At 40.4% G+C, this 19915-nt stretch overlaps 1 protein-coding gene and 1 long non-coding RNA gene across 2 annotated transcripts; both read left to right on the top strand.

Moving 5' to 3' along the window:
* Nucleotides 1-9094: 9094 nt before the first annotated feature.
* Nucleotides 9095-16123, top strand: LOC104269630 (ubiquitin-conjugating enzyme E2 E3-like; the record flags this gene model as incomplete). Its single annotated transcript, XM_009872657.1, has 4 exons — nucleotides 9095-9187; nucleotides 12909-13045; nucleotides 14771-14918; nucleotides 15489-16123. Coding segments are annotated over 4 exons (476 nt in total), but the record flags the coding sequence as incomplete, so codon positions are not given.
* A 563-nt stretch (nucleotides 16124-16686) lies between these two features.
* On the top strand, nucleotides 16687-18079 carry LOC104276368. The gene is made up of 2 exons (XR_717839.1): nucleotides 16687-17124; nucleotides 17172-18079. It is a non-coding gene; the product is annotated as an uncharacterized LOC104276368 (long non-coding RNA).
* Nucleotides 18080-19915: the final 1836 nt, after the last annotated feature.

Genomic DNA, 19915 nt, shown 5'->3' with positions numbered 1-19915 from the left:
ATTATTATTATTATTATTATTATTATTACTCTTACTATTACTACTGCTGTTATTTTCCAGCACTATTTTTTAAATTTCTTTAAGGAAGTTTTAAACAAGAAAGAAGATTTTCATTTGGATTTGTTCTATAGGTTGTCTCTTGGGATCACCTCTGCACACCCTGCTTATAGGGTAGGGTGTGTTGGTGTGGTTTCTGAAGTTCAGGCATATGAACCTTCAAAGCATTGAGTGGGAATTGCTGAGACCTGGTGTTTTAGTTACTTGTCAGAAACTTGGGAGACTTTGCTTTTGTACCTCCTTCTGTCCCTTACCTATACAGTCACTTTCAGCAAGTCATTGCCGTGTCGCATTTATTATTCTGTCTGTAAAACAGAATATTTATCTTGTCTTACACACCTGCACTAAAACTGGTTAAGATCAAAGTTACATATTTACTACTACTTCTCTTTTTTTGTTACAGATACTTAATCATCTAAATCATGTAAATATCAGTAATCAATTCCAGCAGACTCACTACTGGTAAAAATGGTTATCCTTTCTCCTGGCTTGAGCTAAACAGAACTCTGTTAAGTACAGTGAGCAGACAGCCTGTCTTAATTTTTCTAGCAGCGCTATACTTGAAAATTAGGCATTTGCAGCAAAGAAAGAGCTTTATTGAGATTAGTTATCAGAAAAAACCCCCACATTATTTTTCCTGTTGTGAAGGTAAGCAAATGTGTGGTTAATGGCATTCATTAAATTATAACTGACTGAGAATATGAGTGAAGTAGAGTTATTTATCAGCGTATAGTATTAGGACATGTTGAAAGCAGCTATACTTAGTTTGTGTATAACCTGATGCTTTTTGCAGTTGCAGTCATTGAGTGTATTCTTTCCACTGATAAATCATGCTTATAGTCTCAGTTGAAAATCACACACAGTCTGAGCCTTTTCTTCTTGAGGCTAGAGCCATTCTGTTGTAGCAGCATCTTAATTCCTGAGCGCAGTGCAACTGGTGCTGCAACCCGATCCGCTGGAAAGAAGGATTTAGTGCCCTGGAAAAGGTCGGTGCTGTTCACGTGCTTTTGCTTTGCCTGAGGTCTGAGTTGCTGTATCCTGCTGCAGACAGTAAGCTGCCACTCTCCTAATAAGCTGCCACTGTCGTAACAAGCTGCTTGAGTCTGGACTAGGGGGGTGGAATTACGTTTCTTTTGAACTGTGGTTCTGAACAAACACATATGTAAAAAGATGGAATGAAGTCAGAGCATATCTTAGTCCACTGGTACCGGTGGTCCAAGCTCTACAGCAAAGCCATGTGTGGGTCACAAATTTTTTAGCTTATCCTGAGTGTTGGCAGCTGTCTTGGGTACAAAGCCCTGCTCCCAGGGCTAACCCAGACAACTTCTGCTCCATACACTACAGCTGTCTCCACAGAGAACGTTTGTTTGGAAGAGTTACTCATTGTTAGAGGGAGCAATAGTTGGGATAGAGCTGGCTTTTCAATAAACGGATTTTACTGAGTGAGACTTGTTTCGCTTTCATGTTTATTGACTCTTTTTTCCTCTGGAATGATTATTATTTTCACATTTTTATTTAGTGTAGTACGCTTTTGTGGAGTAAAATGAACTCATATCCAGACATTGATTTCTGTGTATTTGTATGCATGATGCTTCCTCTATTCCTTTGAATTGCTGTGCTTTTGAAACTAGAGCTGATATTCACAGGATTTTTTAATGCTTTTAACACACAAGTTACATTTATATCTATCCTGTACCAAGTGTTGCTTCAGCTGTCTCTGATTCTGTGTTATACAAAACAGATTTCTATCCTCAACTGCTTTTGTTTTGAAACTCTCCAAATATTCATATTCAGCTAGTGAAATGTACGTTGCTGGGCTATTGTTTTAGCCCCTGGATCCAGTCTGCCTTCTGCTCTGCAGAGGACAGCGACTGCTCGTGGTGCTGGGTAACTCTGCAGGTTCTGTGCCCAATGGACAGAGTGGAGTGGTGAAGAGACAGAGAACAGATCTTGACCCTCTACTTGCGATCCATGGTGTCATATTTGTCGTAATTGTGCTCGCAGAGTATAGTTTCAACATGTTTTAAGCCAACTCAGGCTGAGCTGCTGCACCCCCCCCACTTCTGCCCTACTCCCCGGTGCAGCTTCCCGCTCCCCTTCTTGTGCCGATGCCTACAGGCAGCCGCTGCTGCCCCGAGCCCAGGCAGCCTGACAGCAATCCTTGGTTGCTTCCAAACCCGCTCAGCAGCACAGAGCAATTCAGCCTGGGATTTTACAAGCACCGCTACAGGTGTCAAGGAGAGAGAAGGAGTAAGAGGAGGCACGAGGCTGCTTTTGTTGGCGTTAAGTGGTTGTGGGACAGCACCTGTCACCTTGCGCTCCAGGCTACTGGAATGTGTTATATCCCAGAGGGTTGCAGTATATATTCAGATTCTGTGAATTAGCAAAAAGCTTATTTGCAGAACTGTTTTGTTAGAAGTACAAAGGTAAAACATCTAATACCAAATATTAGATTAAATATATAAAAATTATCAACAATGATAAATTCATGCACTGCACTGAATGTGAAGCTTGTCATCATTTTGCTTTAACCAGAGTTTAAAGCCCATAGCCAGAGTTCTAATGATCATTTCAGACTATGAATCTTGTGGAAAAAAAATCTAATTTAATCAATTCTCAGTGTGGGAGATTTTGTTAACTGGTATGGGAGCAGGACTAAAGACAGCCTTCTGAACATTGGACCCTTGCGTTGAACAGGGTTCTTGTTTTCTGGCTAACCAAATTCATGCCCTTTCAAAACAGTTAACTTCTTCCAATTCAAATGAAGTAGCTACTGACAAAAGCCACGTAGTGATCCCAACCATGTTCAGAAAGGAGCCAGACTTGAGAAGTCATCCTTGTTGTGCAGGAGGTGGGGAAGGTCTTTGTGTGCGAACTGGGAAAGGTCAATTTTATTTTTGAGAAATACAGCCTTTTACTAGTTACAGAGATTTCCCTCAGACTTCTATGTCTTCAAGTTAGGGAGCCCTGGCATGGCATTTTCTAGTTTGTTAGGCAGTTCAGTCTGATGTGAAAATAGATGGAGGCAAGAAGGAGGAAGTATTTTAAAGTAATAATGAAATTATGTTTGGAAGAAAGCCTATGCTAGAAGGTTAGGAAGAGTGAACCAAGAAATTACTTAGATAATGACAGTTTGACGGAAAATGAGGGAAAATTTGAGGGAAAATATTCAGCGCTTGCAATATTCAGAAAGGGAGCTTAGTATGAAACAACTAAAAGTATGAAAGTAATATGCATGTATTAAAGATCATTAAATCCCTAAGTAGGTGCTTCTTATTCAAAGTGTTCCTGTGTTTCAATGGCTGCAGGCTGATTTGTCTTTTCTCCATCAGTCTGTGAACAAGCTGTAACTTTGTTGCTGAAGTTGAAAGCTGATTTTATAGGCAGGAGGTGGGGAAAGCAACTTTTAGCTGTATTGCTGTGAAATGGTGGAGAAGCCCAATCCTGGACATCCCAAAGGAGGAGCTTCCATCATGGTGGACATTGGGTGTTCATCTTCATGATAACTAGATACCATCAGTGTTTTGGTGAAGGTGATTTCCTGACAATTCTATCTTTCTTGATCCTTCATGAAGTACCCAAATAAATAGTGTTTGCTAAATTGCACTTTCTCCTTTAACAATATTAGAAGAAAATCTTTTCCACAACATTAACACTATTCACAAGTTTCATCATGGAGTCTGCCTTTAGGCTTGAATTTTCAGGCTGTGGTGATTCTCTAATTCAATAATGTGCTTTCTGTCTTGAAAAGTGCTGTACAGAGGTGGAGTTCCTTTCAATTTTTGGCTGAAGATAACGTTCATTAAAAAGCAAAGCATATCCACAGAACAGTGGAAGATATTTTAATACATCAGTGAGTATTTGAAATTTCCTAATGTTTAGATATTTCAGGTACATTGATAGCTGGGGACTTACAGTTGACTGCAGGTTAGTCTGTTGAAAATTGCCCAGATATTGTTCCTAGGCATGAATCTTTATACGTTTACTACACATGTCTGAAGTGTATGTGTAAAAGATGTTGGGAATAAGAGATTTTCTTTGTTGACATTAAAAGTGCCATTGAAAATATTGGTAGGAAATCCTAAACTATATTTCTCAGCGTCACTTGGCTTTTTGACATCAAGATTTCACACTGAACGCTGAAACTGTTGAATGACCTACTGATAGTGTAATCTCAGTCCAGTGGGTAAGGCGATGGCCTGGGATTTGGAGATTTTCCATGCAGTCATACTCTACAGCACATGTTTTCTGGATTACTTTAGGCAAACAATCTTGTGTCTGAGTGCCTCCATTGTGTGTATTTGTGGACAGATGCCTTAAACTAAGGCTCCACGATTTCTCAATTAATGTGCGATCCTTTCAGTATGGATTGCTAGCACCAGTATGGAGGCTATAACACATTGAAGAATAAAATTCTTTTGCATCCCAAATGAGTTTTGTTTGTGTTAGGATCCTGAGAAGGATCCTCTTTCATGGAAGAAATGCAAAATTTTCTGTTTGCTAAATGTGGCTTCATTAGTAATTTTGAATGGGAAGATAATACGAACTGTACATACCTGACTGACAAATTGCTTTGACAAAATGATTTGGCCTTAGTACAAATTGAGCTTTATACCAACAGCAGGAAGATAGCACATATTTTCCCACTAGTACTACTAGTGTTTCGACACTGATGACAGGGAGCTGGTCTTTTATTTTATACTAAATTATGGCTTTGTTATTAGGAACACATGGCAAAAAGGCAGGAAATGTTTCCCTTTACTGACTGTCCTGCTCTGTGTTTTAGTAGGGAGTATGGATAATTTCTCTAGTATAGATATGTAAGAGGGACTTCTGTGCAGATTTCAACATATTTAAAATAAACCAAATATTCAGTGTGAGCTTTCACAGAATCGCCTGAATTCTGAAAGACCTTTAAGATCATTGAGTCCAGTCATTAGTCTGACAAGTCCTTGACTAAACCATATCCCTAAGCACCATGTCTACATGACTCTTAAATACCTCCAGGGATGGAGACTCCACCACTGCCCTGGGCAACCCCTTCCAAAGCCTGATAACCCTTTCAGCAAAGAAATTCTTCCTAATGTCCAATCGAAACCTCCCTTAGTGCAACTTGAGGCCATTTCCTCTTGTCCTATCATGCTTGTGAGTCCTGTGATTTCTCTGTTTTCAAAAACAACTCATGTTTGGTAAAATTATAATCTATTGCCTGGATAGTATATATTTGCAACTCCCCTGTCAAGAGTGTAGAATGAAACAATCTGATGTGGTTTGTTATGTGGTTTAAATTCAGTATTTCTGTTGTAATTTAGTGAACTGTGTTCTAGGGTTAGTTATTTTTCAGAAGAAAGATTGCAGGAATTCTGCCTCCATAATTGGCTACGGTTGTTCTGGAAGATGGAGAGAACCTGAGCAGACTTCTAACAGCAGGAAGAAAGGTCCTAGGGACTAGCAGGAATACAAAGAGGAAAATAAAGTTGAGCTGTTGTGGGAATAAACTAATTTAATGAGGCTTTTGGCAGTGGAAAAACTATCAGCTTTCCAACATACATTACTTGGGCTCTCTACATATTACAGCTTTGATGGAATTATCAAATGATTTGTTACTCAGCTTTCTTTAGTAACAACAGTGCATATTCTACTAATGGCAAGTTTAGCTGTGGAGCTTTTAATAATCTAAAACACTACAATCTGGCATGTTTCTCTTTAGGGTGATTAATAGCAGATCTGCGCTTGGTTAGATTCCCCTAATGGTACAATTTGACGTGAACCAAATACGGCTCCATGATTACATTTCTAAGCCGGACTGTGCAATCTAGAGTTTATGCCCTTTCTGTGCTGGCTACAGGAGGACAAACAATACCTGATTAAGCATAAAGCCCGGTGTTACAAAGCTAAGCCATTGACGTTTTTGGAACGTGAACGGCTTGGCCAAGTTAGTTTATGTTGGCTCAGCACTTTGCTTTGAGTAGCCACGCTGCTTTTGATCTGGTAGGAGGAGCTCTCAAGTTGGATTTACTGTAGCATCGAATCATGGCCTCAGGCACAAGTCCTGCACTGCTTTACAACCGGCTGAATTAGCAGGGGATCCATGAGTTAAAAATAGATGCTTTTTTCTGTGGGTTTTTTTGGTTGTTGTTGCAAGCAGTAATTTCTAGATTTTAGTTTTAAGGACGTGATAGATTTTAAGGAAGTGACAGAAGCAAAGGTTTGTACAGTAAAATAGATTCCATGTATCCTCGGTTACACAGAGCCTCTGTGGATCTGCTAGAAGCAGTAAATAACATTTTTCAGCAAACAGATATAGCAGATAGTTCAGTGGCAGGTAAAATAAGAACAGTTGTAGCTATATAAAGAACACAATAGACTGAAACTTTTTTCTGTGTAGGAAATTGCACATAACCTGAAAACCATAATAATACTGAGTACTTTATCAAAAAGCTTTTTCAACATAGATTTGATATATTGCTGTAGACAACCCACACATGTCAAACCCTAGAAAAATATACTAAGCCAGAAGTTAGGGTTTTATTTGAGGCTCTTGCCAGTGAAGCCAGTATGGTTTTTGTGTATAGAGGATGTACTACCCAGATTCTGCAAGTAGAGGTGCTTAGGCACTGAACACTCATAGTAACTACTTCAGAAAGCGCTGTAAACGTGGCACTGAAAATTAAAACAGTGCTAGACAACCCTTTCTCACTGCCTGGAGGGTGAGTACTTTTCTGATTACTGAGTTCACAGGTTTGAGTTAGGAGCCGAGCTCCCTGTACAGTCAGTGAAAAGTAGGTGTCACCAGAGGGAGATGGAGAACCTTCATATTAAGGATCATTTAGATGCTCCTTGTGCTACAGAATCACCAATCTCTAGCCTGATTGTCTGGGAAGTCTGAGGTGCAAACATAAGCATCCCCACTAGATACCCTACGTGGTAGGTAAGAGTCCCCCACCTCTATGATAACTTGAAGTTGTCTGAACCTGGGGCCTTCTCCTTCCACTGGAGGTGAGTTAATCAAGCTGAGGCAGGCAGACTCAGTACAGATGGGACCTGTGTATTCACCTGAATTGTATGTGCTGGTGGGATCTGTCACAGCCCCATTTGACTCTAATGACATGATACTTAACTAGAACATCAGCCAACAGCTTCAGCTGAGACATTGCTGTCTAAAACAAAGCCTTTCATGCTGGTAACACACTGGGGCCTTTCTTACAGCAGAAACTCACTATGTAGCATTATGAAGCGGATTTTTCAAGTATGAGGTTGTGGAATCCTTCCTTTCCTTAGCACCTTCAGCTGAATTAAGAAAAATTTTAAAAAGTATATTATTCCTCTCTTAAAGCACTGTCTTCAATTACATTGCTGTAAAAATTGTAATAATACCATTGTGACAGAATTGCTGTGATCAAGCTGTCTGTAAAGAGCTTCAGGAGTTTTACTTTTGCTGAATCTCATCTTGAGACAAAAGCTTGGGGAGGATGGATGGGCTCTTTCTTTACCTGACTCTTGCTCCAGGTACCTCCTTTTGTTAGCTGCTGCCTTTGTGATACCTGCAGGGGTATCTGACCGGAGAGTGGGGCCTTTGAAAGGAAAAAGTAGGAAAATATTTCACCACTTAAACCTGTGCTATGTAGACACCCCTGGGGGGCATCCTGGGGTATAGACCAGTACGTTTAGTTTTATGGTACCAATGATAATTCTCAGAGTTTTAAAGTCTGACAGACTTCACTGTCAGGAAGCTTCCTGAAAAAGCAGATTATTACCCTACCCTTCACCCCTCAGTTGTATACTATTATAGACACAAATTATTTCACATAATAAAGCATAAAACAGAGTTAACATCCAATCTAGTGAAATTACATTTTCCTTCACTCTTTTTTTCTTCTTAATGATCAAAATCTCAGTTCTATGAGCTTGCATTCTGTCACCAAGTGTAGAGCCCCGTGTTTCAGAGGGATGCTGTTGGCAGGAGAAGAGCATTTAGCAAGTGCAAAAAGCAGCATGCTACTAGTACCATGCAGATAGGAAATTTCTTGTCCTAGCTTTTCATCCCATGGCTTGTTACATACAGGTAGTTTCAATGCATTTTGTTTTAGAAGATTGTAAGAAATGAGGAATTCTGATTTCTGTAGCCACTGTGTCAGGACTAACAGGCTTCTTGCTGGTGTGAATGCTGCTGCATCTGTGTGAAGGTTCCTAACATTGTGCTGGAAAAACTGTTCTCCATCTTCATGAAACCCGAGAGCCAGGGTTCGGCAGAGTTAGGTTTAAAGGACCATGGCCCCTAGAGTTTAACCTCATGTCTTCTCAAATTCACCATCTGAAGTCACACTTGTAAATTAAATCTCTTCAGCAGACTAACTTGGATACAGTATGGTTATAAATCCTTTGTCTTATCTGGATCATGTATATATCCCTCAGTGAAGTGGCATAATGAATATTTACTTAGGAAACAGATGTAGCCAGTTAACTTTATTCTGTCAATTTATATAATTCATTTTTTTAAAAAAAAATCAATCTATGTTTTATTTAATAAGTAAAAACCCTTTAATAATTGCAAATAAATTAATTTGTTATTTTATCTGAGATTTTATCTTTGCCCCTGTTTAAAAAAATTAATCAAGCAGCATTTTCATTGAACATATACTGGTGGTGCCTCTACTGAATTTTTTTATGTTCTGTAAGCTAATTTAGGAGGGCAGCAGGCTGGTAGCAATGAACTACACGAGTATGATGTTTAGCCAAAACACTGAAGTTGTCATCACATCATAGAATTGTTCCGGTTGGAAAACACAGTTAAGATCATCGAGTCCAACCATTAAGGTAGCAATGCCAGGTCCACCACTAAACCATGTCCTTAAGCTCCACATTTACATGTTTTTTAAATACCTCCAGGGGTGGTGGCTCGACCAATTCTATGGGCAGCCTGTTCCAGTGCTTCACAACCCTTTCCATGAAGAAGTGTTTTCTGATCCCCAGTCTAAACTTCCCCTGGTGCAACTTGACACCGTTTTCTCTTGTCTTGTTGCTTGTTACTTGGGAGAAGAGACTGACCCCCACCTCACGACAACCTCCTTTCAGTTTGAGGTAGAAAGTGATAAGGTCTCCCTTGAGCCCCCTTTTCTCCAACCTAATAATCCCGGTTCCCTCAGCTGCTCCTTATGAGACTTGTTTTCTCGATCCTTCACCAGCTTTGTTGCTCTTCTTGGGACACGCAAGATACTGTATTTTAAAGGCTAGAACAGAGGAGGATTTTGTGTCTGTATGGATTCCATGGGGGAAGTCAGGAGGAGCTGGGTCTTTCGGTGACAAAAAAAGGAAAGGGAAGAAAACCAGGGAAATTCCTCATTGTAGTGCTCTCCCTGGGATGTTCTGTCCAGTGTGACAGACAGTGAGAGAGATTCCTAGGCTGTTACTTATCATAATTCACAAGGTTTAAGGTGAGACACTTGAAGCCTGTGCTTGCAATAGGAGAGTCTCTTGAACAGTAAGACAGCTTCTAAGAATGAAGAGTTTGAGTGCAGCCCCTAGAAGCACCTCCCATGCCAGCCTCTTTTAGTGCCCAACAGAAGGAGGAGGGTACTTCTGGGTGTATCAATGAAATGGAAAGTTGCTGACAGAGTAAAGCTTTCTTGTTGCCAGTTCTGAGCCTGAGTTTTCTCTTGTCCTCTGTGGGAACAGAAAAATTAGATTTGCACCTGGGAGTTGCAGTTCCTTCCTTCCAGCTCTCTGCAGCACCCAGAGGATGCCCTGGGGTGATGGAGAGTCGAAGGCAGTGACTGCAGCAGGGTCCCAGCACTCGGCTGCAGCTCAGGGCACAGCCAAGAAGCAGGACTGCAGTTTGTGCTCTTCTCTGCAGTCAGCCAAGTGCGTGTAAGCCCACTGTGCTCTCCTTGTGGAAATCATTGCAGAGGCTGAGACTGCCATCAGTAGGTCTGATATGTTTTGCTGAGCCTTAGAGAGTTTAGGTTTGGTTACTTCCAGAAAAGATTGCCTTACTACGTGTACAAAAGGCTAAGTAGAGCATGGCTGGCTGAGGATGATTCCCAGTGGAAATATACAAGTGTTAGAAGCCAAGTGTGATGTCTTGTCTCTGTCCTTTAATGCTGTGTCTCCTCACACCAGTAATGTAGTAATTGTGGGGATTTTCAGGTTGCTAATGAAGCAGGGGTATATTTTACACCACTGGAAATAAGACATCATTTCAGCTGTTAACTAGAAATTTCACAAACCTCAATCGAGTGTAATGTTTGATTTAACAATTTTCTACTGTATCTGAGTGTGGTTACGGTTACAGCTTTGTGTTACTTTGGACATTACCGCAATCTTTTCTCAGCGGTAGGAGAGGTTTTGAACACAGCATTTCCTTCCTCTTACAAGGTTAGGAATTCCTCTTCTCATATTATAGCCCAATCCTTTTTTATGTTGCTAGTGGTAGCATAGAAGAGGATGGCAGAGAGTTATTGCACTTTGCTTCTGGCTACTAGCTTATAGATGCCCTTGCTCTGACTCGGTGAGTGATTACCAGATAGTTTGGCACCGGCCTGGTGCCACACTTAATTGTGACTGATTCATTGGGATGAAATATGTCACTAATTTAATTCAGCTATGTCATTAATCTGATTGAATTGCATCCAGCTCTTAGAGGTGTCTGAAAGAAAGGTACCTGACACATGAGGCAAGATCACTCACCTCTGCATTAAACTATAAAACAGTCATTAGGACATCTAATGCTGAAATTGAATTGCTCCATAGAAATTTGGTTTCCAAGCACAATACTAATTAGCCATAAGCTTGATGAATGTCAAGAATTAATTAAAACATTTCAGTGGCCCGCGTGGGTTTTAAATATTGTCATTATTGCCCCAATATTTTCAGTTCTTACACTAATTGCTTTTTAGAGAGCATGAATGGAATTATCTTCTGGAGTGGCTGAGGGTACAAACGGTTCATTACATGATGGAAAATGCATCTCCTTGCTTCTGAATTTCTCCTTTTTTCCCCTAAAATTTATCTACTGTTTTTCTTCCACTTTGGTGCATGCATTGCAAATAGAAAGGTAACATCAGTGACTTTAGACCTAAACTTTATTTTGACAGTACTTCTAATTTTTCTTTCTCAGCTGTACTCTGGAGGCCAGCACACTGTTGTTGCCTGCTTTCATTCTGGCAACAGGAAAATAGCTCCAGCTCCATCAAATAATTTTTTGTCATTAATTAAATAGGATGCGAGCCAAAATCCATGATTATTTTGTCCTGTCAGTGAAAGGTCTGCAACAGTTTAAACATTTGGTTCATGAAACATCTGCAAGATAAAAAAAACATGTTGGGAAATCATGAATTGAAAGGGAATTCATAATCTAAATCAGCTTTTGATTGTTTCTCAAGCATGATCTTAATGTAAAAACATCTATAAATTTGGTGCAAGAATTTCTCAGATATGATCTTAATGTAAAAACAGCTAAAAATTTGGTGTAGAAATTGCAGATGCATAGTGCAGACTGCTCCTATTCCTTGTCTCTGATGAGTGTCTCCACATGTTTGGCTACATAGTAAGGAAGAATGCCCAGCGTGCCATGTTACAGACTGCAGACATATATATGGCAAATGCATGGGGTGAGGTGACATGGGAAGAGCTGCAACACTTGGAGGGCTTGCAGGGAGGCTCCTCTGAGTGTCAAGCAATGCGCTCCCGGGCTACAGCTTGGTGCCATGACCCGTCGCCTGCTTCTTGTGCAATCGCAACGTGGCAGTCCTCGGGGCCGGTTCCTTGGGACTACAGATGCAGAAAGATGAGGACACTTCACCGTGTGTCTTTCAGATTTAGGTGGTGCCTGGGAGGCTGCCAAAGTGGGGAAAATTGAAAGGATCTTTCACAGTGCTGCGTTACTGACTTGTCTGCATAGCTGTGATGAATCTACCGTGCCTGTCTGAGCTCAGCATGTTGTTTTCCCCAGCAGTGAGTTTGGATATCAGCAATTCAGATTCAGGACCTTTTGTGGAAGGTTAGGTTGGTTTTTACCCTGAGACTTGCTTACAGAAGTAAGATTGTGCTTTGATTTTTTTTTTTTTTTTGTGAGTAGGTTAGATGGTTACTTTGTCATAATAGCATTAAGCTTGATGGCTCAGAAGTTGAGAAAACGTCTGTTCATTATCCCTTCTTTCAAAGCTTTGCTTTAATAATTAATTATGCAATAAACCTTCCCCTAGTGAGAAATGCATTTGGTACTGTACTTCTTCAAATAAACTATTTTTGGCTAGTCATCTCAATGCTGATTGCCTGGAGGCATAACACAAAGACATCCTGAAGAAAACAGTTATTTGGATTGACAGTGCTGTAAGAAGCTCAGTTCCAGGTTACTTGATTCTGTCTCTCCCATCCTCAGTTTTCCTGCCCAAGGGTGTAACATTTTGCTCTAGCCTCTGTTGCGAGTGGCAATAAATGTGCATCAGTGTACATGTGAGTCACGTCTTTTATGAAAATACGATCCATTTAGTGCCTGGAGAAAAGGTGAATGCGCTGAAGATATGTACAATTCCTTCTGTGCGTGGATGTGATGTCACTGGAAGGGCACAACGTAGAAGCTCAGAGCCACCACATACTTGAGAAAGTAGATTTGGGGGGATGTTTCGGACAGTGACAGTCCAGTAGTTCATGGTCAATCTGTTTCATTGCTGTGTCTCCAGAGGGTCAGCTTTCATGCCTTTTTAAAACACTGAGCCTGCTGAAATCAGCTGGAAGTTAGGCAGACATTGAAGATAGGCAAGTGATTTGTATTAAACAAAATGAATGTAGAAGGAAATCCATAAAATGCCTCTCTCGAAGCCACCCCTGACTGTTCTCTCCTCTTCTTTTACCCAGTGCCGGACCTAAAGGAGATAACATTTATGAGTGGAGATCTACAATACTTGGACCTCCAGGTTCCGTATACGAAGGAGGCGTTTTTTTCCTGGATATCACATTTTCATCTGACTATCCATTCAAGCCACCAAAGGTAAGGGTAAGGTTTTTATTGTGTTTATAATTTTTTCACGTGTGAGAAGAATGTAACTTGATGTGAGGGGATGCTCATCGCTTTGCAAATATCAAATTCACTTACCATCTCTTGAAAATTACAAGGTCCAAAATCTTGGCTTGCAGTTTCCGAAAAATCCCATGTCTAATTTATTTCCTGATTACCACAGTCAATACTGATTTCCAAGCTTTACCAAGTGATAAATGAGGTGATAATTCCGATCAAGAGTTAAGAGTCAAGAAATTTTAACAGAAGACAGCACAAGACCTACTTATTCTTCCTTCTCATTCCAGTTGCTAAAATACATGTGTAATAAACTTTTTTCTGTTGTGAACTAGATTCTGTATTATATATTTTCACATAATTTTTAGCCAGATAACAGAAAGCTAAAATAAGCTTAGATAGACAACTAGAGTGTTATATTGTGACTTATAATTGCATGAATTACGATGATATTTCGGTTATTGTAAAATGTCAATCTATTTATTGCTGGTAAGATCAGCAGTCTTGTTTGATAATATTTTTAAGCAAAAGCTCTCTTTATTAGAGGAAACTAGTCATAACTTAAAATCAGATTTCATTTCCTTGCTCAGAAATAGCGTGGCCACTTAAGAAACTATAGTTTACTAATGGAAATCCAAGAAGTTTAAGGGTTTTGTCCTTCTCCCCTCTCTTAATTCCAAATTACAGCTCTTGACCAAGAAAAGATACTGCTGACATTCACAGAATCACAGAATCACATTCGCTAGGACTAAATGCATTCTACCACACAACATTTCTATAACTTAGGGCTCTTATGGCTGTAACATTGTTATTATAAATCAAATACCTTTTTTTCATTCCCAGAAGGATTACAGCATAAAGAATTATATACTCTGTATGTATTTCACACTTTTCTGTAACTCACAGAATTTAGTATGCTATTGAGTTATGATTGCTATAATGAAATGATGTGACATTTTGGATGAATTCCTCATGAAAATCGTGTAGATTTCTTTTTAGAGCATGATCATTTTTTAATTTTTGGTAGGTACAGAAAACATCATGGGTTTTTCCTCCCTGCATCATTGTAAAGAACAAAAATATCCTCTTCTTCTAGTCCATTATGTAATTAAAGCACTTAAATATTTCTAACTTCTTACTTGTGCAGAATAATGCTGTACTGATATTAGTCTGAAATAATTTAAAAACAAGGATGGTATGAGGGCGATGGCATTGTTGTGGCTGCATATTACGTCCTGCCTAATGAAGGGTAAGGCAAAGATTTCGTTGTTAATTTGAACAAGAATAAGGCAATACTCCAGTTTTAATTGATTTTCATGGTCTGTACTTACGCTGTTTAAACAAAGGAAAAGATGAGCTAATACTGCATATGCAGCCAAATTCTGTCTACTTCTTCACCTTCAGAAACCATAGTAAAGTTTTATTTGTGATCAAATTGTCATGCAGTATGTTCATTCAATAGTGTACAGTGCTACAAAGTAGGTCCTGATTTTTGTGGATTCCAGGAAGAATGCCTGTGTGAAAGCAATTTATGTGCCAAAGATCTCGGTAGTAGGTTTCTTAAAGGTAGCCATGACCACAGTAAATACACACTCCTCTGTAAAATTGCAGCTCTGCTGCTGCTGCACTTCAGAGACAAGGGGCAGCATCCCTGGGCAACACTGAGTGACTCTGTCTCCCTTTCTTGTGCTGTGATTCTAGGTTACTTTCCGTACCAGAATTTATCACTGCAACATCAACAGTCAGGGAGTCATCTGTCTGGATATCCTCAAAGACAACTGGAGCCCTGCTTTGACCATTTCAAAGGTTCTGCTGTCTATTTGTTCTCTGCTGACAGACTGCAACCCAGGTAAGGAGCTGATAGTTTACTGAGCGTCCATGCTTAGTGGTTTGACTTAGTTGCCGTGGAATGTAATTTGTATATTTGATTGTATGCAGATTAAATAAAAATTCATCTTTTTAAAACCGGGAGTAAAACACTCCTACTTGTATGTAGTCCCACATTTAGGGCAATTCTCAGTCATGTGGCACAACAGGAAGTAAATAGCATAAAGCCCTGTTTTTTCCCAGGTATGGTGGAGAAAATAAACTCATGTTGTTGAAGGTCTGTTTTGCAGAAGCTCCATCAAGTGAGTAGTCAATCCAAGAAAGCAACAAAGCTCGCTTGAGTTATAAACTCATAAATCCTGCAGGTCAGAATAGGCCACAGGAAGTCCCTTCTCTTAAAACCACAATTGAAGCGTTTCATCTTGCGTGTATTCAGAGAGATTTTACCCTTTTTGAAAGACAGTTCCTTTTTCTTGTTGGGAGGGGAGGAACTCCACTGTAAGCAGTGCAGTTTCTCAGCAACAGCCACTGCCTTTGGTGTTTTTTTAAACTGTGGAATAGTTTCTAATGCACCTTCTCCTACCTTTTGCAGCTGACCCTCTGGTTGGAAGTATAGCCACTCAGTACTTGACCAACAGAGCAGAACATGACAGGATAGCCAGACAGTGGACCAAGAGATATGCAACATAAATTACAAACTACTTGTGCAGTGTGAAGGTGCGGAAGGCAACTTTGCAGTGTGCAACAAATCTTTATAGCCTTTACAATACGGACTTCTGTGTATATGTTATACTGATTCTACTCTGCTTTTATCCTTTTGAAGACTGGGATACTGCCCCCCAAAAAGGTAAATGCTATCAAGAGTAGAAATTTGTAGCTGTAGATTAGTTATGTTTAAAATGCCTACTTGCAAGTCTTGCTTCTTTGGGATATCAAAATGTATTTTGTGATGTACTAAGGATACTGTTCCTGAAGTCAACCAAATATTATAGTGCATTTTAGCCTAATTCATTATCTGTATGAAGTTATTAAAGGTAGCTGTAGATTACTAGGAATTATGTCATTTGTATTAAACCCAGATCTATTTCCAATATGTGGTACATGCTGTTGTGAAAACTGTTTTAACTTTTACCTTTGTCAGTTTGTAATGAAAGGATTTCCTTTTTCCCTTTGTAGCTCAGAGAGCACCCAGTGTATCATCTCAAACACAATAAACATGTTCCCCAAGGAGTAGTTTCTTTGTTTTCCTAATTTAAATTAATATTTGAATAAATTTAATTATAGTAACAAGGCAGGGCCAATGTATCACAGATCCCTGTGGATAATCTTTAAATTAATATACATAAGCAAAGGCTTGCTATTAAATGTTTAATGCACACCTGTGGATTGTTTTAAGTTTTCCCTGTTTTGTTTTTAAGAGAACAAATATCATTTCTACAATTTCCTTAAATTTAACACTGTTCAACTCTTTCTCAAGTTGGGAGGAGAGCATTGGAGATGTTTACTTCAGAAGTTAATGTAGCTGGTTGCTTCAGGACCAGTCCCGCTCTCAGAACAGGCTGCCCGAGTCTTGCTACAGATTTGTTTTTTGCAGGATGAGGGCCAGCTTGGAGATAGTCTGGTGCTTTTTTTCCGAGCAAAGCAAGTCGGACGTGCTGCTTTAGAGAACTACAGTTACCCGTTCAAAATGGTCTTCCAAAGCATGATTGAACACTAGATCATCTGTCCAGAAAAGAAAGTTGTAGAATAAATTTAATCAGATTTTTATGACGTAAAAGTAATTGGGGGGGGGGGGAATGAAACTTTGATAGCAAAAATGACATCTGTAAAACTTTTAGACTATGTTTAGACTATGTTTCCCCACCCTCACTTTCTGGCTTGGAAATTTTGTAACATCTGTAAGTAACAAAGATATACAGCTTTATAGTACATACAGTTTAAAAAGTAGAGTCACTAATAGTTTTCTAATTTAAGATTTTATAGGTTGCCAGTCACAATATTGATTATGAAAAAAGAAACTCGACCCCTTAAAATTATTTTTAAAATTACAGCTAGTTTTAAACTTTACAGTCTCCCTTACTGCCTGGTCTTTTTGAAGATAATGTAGCACTTCCATCAGTAAGATGCTCTGCTCATTTAATATATGAAAACTGAATGTTAAGTTTAAATATTAAAGCAATAGAAAACATGTTAAAGATTTAGATCTAAGGTTAGCCATCACTATATAGGTCCACATGTTAAAGATTTAGATCTAAGGTTAGCCATCACTATGTAGGTCCCTGGTTTTTGTATCACATGACCTTTGACCATGAATTGCCCACCCTACTTTAAATATTTATACAGATTCCTGAAGGTGGCTTGAAGAACTGTGTATCCCAAATATTTCAACCTAGAAGCCAGTCTCTTTCGGTAGCTACAAGATAACTTTATAGAGTTCAGGTTATAAAGTGCAAAAGGGAATGAGAAACGGGGGATCTGGCAGGTGAATATGCCTGAGTCAGGTAACAGATGATGCCAGGAGATGAAGTGCTGGAAATCACTGCTGAAGGTGACCAGAGTTTCTCATTACGTCATTGGGCGTGTGAGAAGCAGCACAGATTGGCAAAGAAACGAGGGGCTGTCGCATCCGGGCCGGACGCCTCAAGTCTGCTCACTGCTGACCATGAGCGTGCTCATGGGTGACGCGGTGCTCGTACACCACGCCAGTGACTTCCCAGTGAAGAGCAATCTTACGTATTTCACACATTAACTGTGTTGCCTACAGAATTTACAGATGCTTATATCATAAAATATTATGGTATAAAAATACAGGTTTTAATCCTAATTTTAATGTATTTTAGTTTTGTATTGTACCTGCGACTTCAAATACCTAGGTGTACAAGTGGGATGCCTTGTTAGTGTTGCCCCATCTTGCCTTCCTTGCAATTGGATCCTTTACACTGAATTCCCATCCTTTTTTTTTTTCCTTTTTTTTGTTGGTTTGTCATGATTCTGTTCTTTTTTAATGTAGGTTTTTTTGTGTGTAAATTTTATATTTACTGAAGTAAAGGTTGTTTTTGTGTAAACATTTAAACTTTAAAAAGAGAAAAGAAGCTAATTTTGTTTCTCAAGTTCTCTCTGCTAAACCATGCAGTAGAAGGAAATTTGTATTGTTAAATAAATCAATTAGTTGTTAAATGAGAATGTGTGTCTGTTTTCTTGGGGAGGGCAGAAATCCCTGCTGGAAATACAAGTTGCAAAGAGCATCTGGTGTCTTCAAACTATTTCCTTCCTGGCTGTGCTGGGGCGAATAGTGGACACTACCAAACCACACTTCTTTCACACTTCTAATTTTCAGTTCCATCTTCTTCCTGCCAGCCTCTGTATTTGGGGAAAAAAGTGAACTGAAATGACATTTTTGTGAAAAGACCAGATAAAGATACTGCACATCCCCTCTTCCTCTTTATTTTCAGTTGGGCTTTTGTGGTTCCGATGTTGCCTTTGGGACTTGAATGGGGAACACACGCAGCTAGCTGGGGAGGTGCCTGAACTGGGCTCAGGGATCTCCCGGCACAAGGGGCGCTTGTGTGGGACTGGACTGTCCCAGCCTTTGAGCTGTGACACTGCAGAGGAACGGAGAGGGCCAGACCAAATGGGCAAACACGATCATGTCTCTCTGCTGCTCTTCAGCTGAGGTGGTGGCTACATTCAAGGCAAATATTTCATCATATCAAAGGAGAGGGGAATGAGGGAATATAAATGTATTAGATATAAATATACTAAATGCAATGGAAAGGCAAATACATATCAGCCTTGTTATTTCTGTACTAATATGTTCTTGGTGAGCTTCTTGATGTTCTGTAATGTCTAAGCAATGTGTGGGATACCTTATGTGGGGACGGTCTTGCTCACTGATCAATGTGGGCTAGTGATCATTCCAAGTCTATAGCCGGCAAGGGAAGGGAGTCATATGGGGCTAGAAAGCAAGACTGCAAGGTAGCCTGAGCCCCGTAGCCTTATAAGGAAAGCAGGAGCTGAACCAGGTGCTCTGCGCCCTCCCTGCCTGGTGAAGGAAAAGGAAACTCTGCCATGCTTCGCTGCACACCAGTTCTGGCTTGGTACCTGCTTATCTGTGGCCACGGGTATTGCGAAAAGCGAGAACTAGTTTCTCCCTTTTTTCACTTTCATGTGTGGGAACCAGATTTGCGGCCTCACAGCAGCAGCTGCCTGCACCATGCCAGCAGAGCTGCTGAGCTCGGACAGAGGGGCTTCACAGCACCTGGGGGCACCTCTGAGCTCCAGGGCAGCCTCTGAGCTCCAGGGCAGCCCTTGCTGCCCCCTTGCCACGCCTGCCCTGCGACCCTGCCTGGGTCACCACAGCCCTGTAGGGAAGGAAGCTGGAGACCGCAGCAACTTCCACATCGATCTTGTGGTCTTCTGCCCCTTGGGTCTCATTTGTGCGGGCGCAGGCAGCAAAGGGAGGACGTCTGACTACTGGCTGACGGGTGAATTTCATCTTCCTTCCATTTCTTCAGCAAAACTCAGCACTGGTTGTTTATGTGAAAGAAGGAAGACCTGTGCAGGCATCCTAAACTAAAACAGCTTCAAAGGACAGCAACAGGAGCGTGACTGAAACGAGATTTGATTCAGCCATAAACCAGCCTTGTATTTCTGCAGCACGTGCTACAGCCAGGGAAGTGGATGTGTTTGAGGGCTCGGCACTGCTTCATGTACAGCACCCCTGGCATCGGTACCATGTGGTAACTGCCCAGCCTGAACCACCGCTCCCCTTCCCTCACCAATCACCCCAACTGGAAGTGGCTGGAGAGGATCCGGAGACAGCAGGAGAGATCATGTAATAGAGCACGCGTTTTAAATGGAGAAGTGAGACAACAGCATGGCTGCTTGTACTGCTGCCTGCCCTTGCTGATGTCGATGATAATTAGGCATGTTCAACGGTAGCTTAGGTGGAAGAGCAGGTAATGCACTTGGGAGATAATTGCCGGAATGTCTGCAGTGTGTAGGGGCTTTTGCTTTTTT

This window comes from Apaloderma vittatum, unplaced genomic scaffold (assembly GCF_000703405.1).
Source record: "Apaloderma vittatum isolate BGI_N311 unplaced genomic scaffold, ASM70340v1 scaffold20677, whole genome shotgun sequence".
Classification (NCBI taxonomy): Eukaryota; Metazoa; Chordata; class Aves; order Trogoniformes; family Trogonidae; genus Apaloderma; species Apaloderma vittatum.
This window is presented reverse-complemented; position numbering and strand designations above follow the sequence as displayed.